Here is a 2,738-nt window from a genome sequence, read left to right as displayed (position 1 = left end):
GACTGGATGTGACACTTAGTGCCATGGTCTGGTAACCACGGTAGGGTTGGACTTGATGATCTTGGAAGTCTTTTCCAACCTGGTTGATTCTGTGATTCTATGTTTCTATGATTGACTATAATACTTCTCTGGTGTTTGTCCACCTGTAATAAATAACTTTTAGCTGTCTTTTTTGTCCTAAAATAATCTCTTGTGTTACTGTCTGGTTTGCTTTTGGTGAAGGATGGAGTGAGGAGATACCACGGAGCGATTGCCCGAAGGAGGATGCACCTGACCAGGTAGATTTGGAGTTGCAAGAGGAACTTGATGCTGAAAACTGAGTTTTATAACATATCCCAAAAAAACCCTCATATTTGCTTGTGTATTCAAAGTCTCTCTAAAATATGTGACTGTTATATGACCTAAATTTCCAAACAAGCCAGTTGCACTGGAATTGCTTAGAGGTTACTTGTCTCAAAATTACGTTGCTCTAGAGGTTGTTTTGTTCCTTCATCTTTTCTTGGGAAGGAAAATGAGTGATTGCAAATCTGTCTTGCCACCAGAATTGGTGTATTACCAATATTTGTATTGGTGTAAATACGATGATGATAATGATCTATTACACTACCACTGCCTGTATTTAGAAACCAGTTAAGTCTATAGAAGTGATTGTTTCTAGCATATATAGAAGTGAACAGAACCAATTCATGCTCTTGTTTTCCTTTCCAATTATGCTCCAGAAAATGCATGTCTGCCAAAGGGGACAAACCTGAATCCTGGGAGAGTAGCAACCAGGTAACCTGTAGGTGCATAAAAAGGTGTAATTGTGTCTTTTTTTGGTGTGTAAAATACCTTTCCAAGCGATAGCAGCTCCCCAGGCAGATTCTCTGTACTGGAGTGTTATGATGGTCATGAGGTGTTGAAAAATGTGTAACACAGTGAAGTTTTCTTCTAAAAAAAAGGAGAGTAGATGCTTATTATTGATATAAGAGTAAGGCTGATATAAAAGGTGAAGGAATGCCTTTAAGAGAGATGCATTTAACATGTGGTCCCTCAAGCAGCTGAGCTGGGAGATCTGCAGGTTTATATCTTAGTGTTAAAAAGGCTGCAGAGGAATTAGTTTGGAGTTAGTTTTGGGGCCTTTTTTCCCCCTTGATCCAGCACTGCATTTGTCCTAAATTGCTGTGAGGAAACCGTTTAGTAAGTGCTATAAGTGGGAGGAGAGATACCAACAGAGAGATGAAGAGTGGAACAGCAAAAACTTTACTTCTGTGGGAAAGAGAGGAGAAATCTTGTGTTTGTTCCTAGATACTTTGCACTGACTGACATGTTTATGGCTGTACCTTTGTCATGAACGAGACAGTGATGAACCTGAATTTAGGTGGATTTATAGCCACCCTAAATGTTGTTTCAGTGTCCAGTTTTTTGTGGCTGAATTTTCCTTGACTTTAGGATCTCAGAGCATCACAGAAACTTTACTGGGTCTCTTTCCATCACATGAAGAAATAAACAGTGGAGAATTAAAATGCAGGAAGTGCTTTGCTGTTAACAGAGACATTTCCATCCTTTGAAGCAGCATTTTATTTCCCTGCAAAGCATAATATGTACACAATGATCTAAGATTTGTTTATTATTTAATTAAAACCCTGTTATTAAAGACTCTAAGGTTTAATTCTCTTTATACAGTGGCTAAATGAGAAGACCATCCACTGTAGCCAAGCATAAAGAGTGGATCTATTTGCACTTCCCCTGCTCTGAGCCTGCTGTGCAAAACAGTTGCCAAGAGGGACTACAGCTTAATAGCAAAGAAGAGGTTAATTTTCTGGTGGATTCTAATTACTTAGGAGGAACATGCACAAAGCCATTAATATAGTGGTCTGAGTGGTTACCTGTATTATCTCCCTGGTGATCATAGTTTTCCTGTATTGCTTTATAATTTGATGAGCTGAAATTATTTTGTTGTTTAATTAAGGTAGTTTTGCCAACAGCCATGTGAGCACATAATCCAGCTATTGGAAATGTTAAATTCAGAAACTACTGGGCTATGTTTTCTCTTACAAGGAAAATAAACACTTGTTTGCAGATGAGGGGTAATGGTAGGAGGAAAAGAGCAAAAAAAAAAAAGAGCATCTAATTTCTGCAGTGCTTAGTGAAATGTGCTTTTACCCTTTGTTTTCAGAAATGTGTCTTACATTTCAGGCATACCTGAGTTACAGCAATGTGGCTGCACTGACACACCTGGCAGCAAAACCAGGGTGGGAAATAACCAAGACACTGGATGATGTAAGTGTATCATTATTTGACAGTGGATGAGAAGCTCCCCATGAGTTGCAGTGTGAACTCAGCCCAGAAAGCCATTCCAGTCCTGTGCTGCAGCCACAGGAGTGTAGACAGCAGGTCAAAAGAGGTGGTTCTTCCCCTCTACTCTGCTCTTGTGAGACCCACCTGGAATATTGCACACAGTTCTGGTGTCCTCAGCATAAGAAGGACATGGAACTGTTGGAGCGAGGTTTTAAGCACTAAATGTTTCAGGTCTTCTGGACCTTCCCCAATGAAGACAGGCTAAGGGAGTTGGGGCTGATCAGCCTGGAGAAGACTATGTGGAGACCTCAGAGCAACTTTTCCATATCTGAAGGGCCTACAAGGAGCCAGAGAGGCACTCTGTGTTAGGAGTTGCAGTGATAGGACAAGGGCTAATAGGTACAAAATTAAGGAGGGAACGTCTAGGTTAGGTATTAGAAAAACGTTTTTCCCTGTGA

General features: G+C 40.3%; 1 protein-coding gene across 1 annotated transcript in view; it reads left to right on the top strand.

Annotated features, from left to right (window-relative positions):
• Nucleotides 1–2,262, top strand: part of ACOT12 (acyl-CoA thioesterase 12) — a gene marked incomplete at both ends in the record, with an annotated part of 10,680 nt that extends 8,418 nt beyond the window's left edge. The window contains 3 exons of the mRNA XM_009070462.1: nucleotides 223–278; nucleotides 720–774; nucleotides 2,179–2,262. Coding sequence (XP_009068710.1) covers nucleotides 223–278; nucleotides 720–774; nucleotides 2,179–2,262 — 195 coding nt within the window. The remainder of the gene's footprint in view (nucleotides 1–222; nucleotides 279–719; nucleotides 775–2,178) is intronic.
• Between the last annotated feature and the right edge of the window lie 476 nt (nucleotides 2,263–2,738).

The sequence above is a fragment of the Acanthisitta chloris genome, unplaced genomic scaffold (genome assembly GCF_000695815.1).
Source record: "Acanthisitta chloris isolate BGI_N310 unplaced genomic scaffold, ASM69581v1 scaffold3010, whole genome shotgun sequence".
NCBI lineage: Eukaryota > Metazoa > Chordata > Aves > Passeriformes > Acanthisittidae > Acanthisitta > Acanthisitta chloris.
The sequence above is the reverse complement of the archived record's forward strand: the minus strand, read 5'-3'. Positions and strand labels throughout refer to the sequence as shown.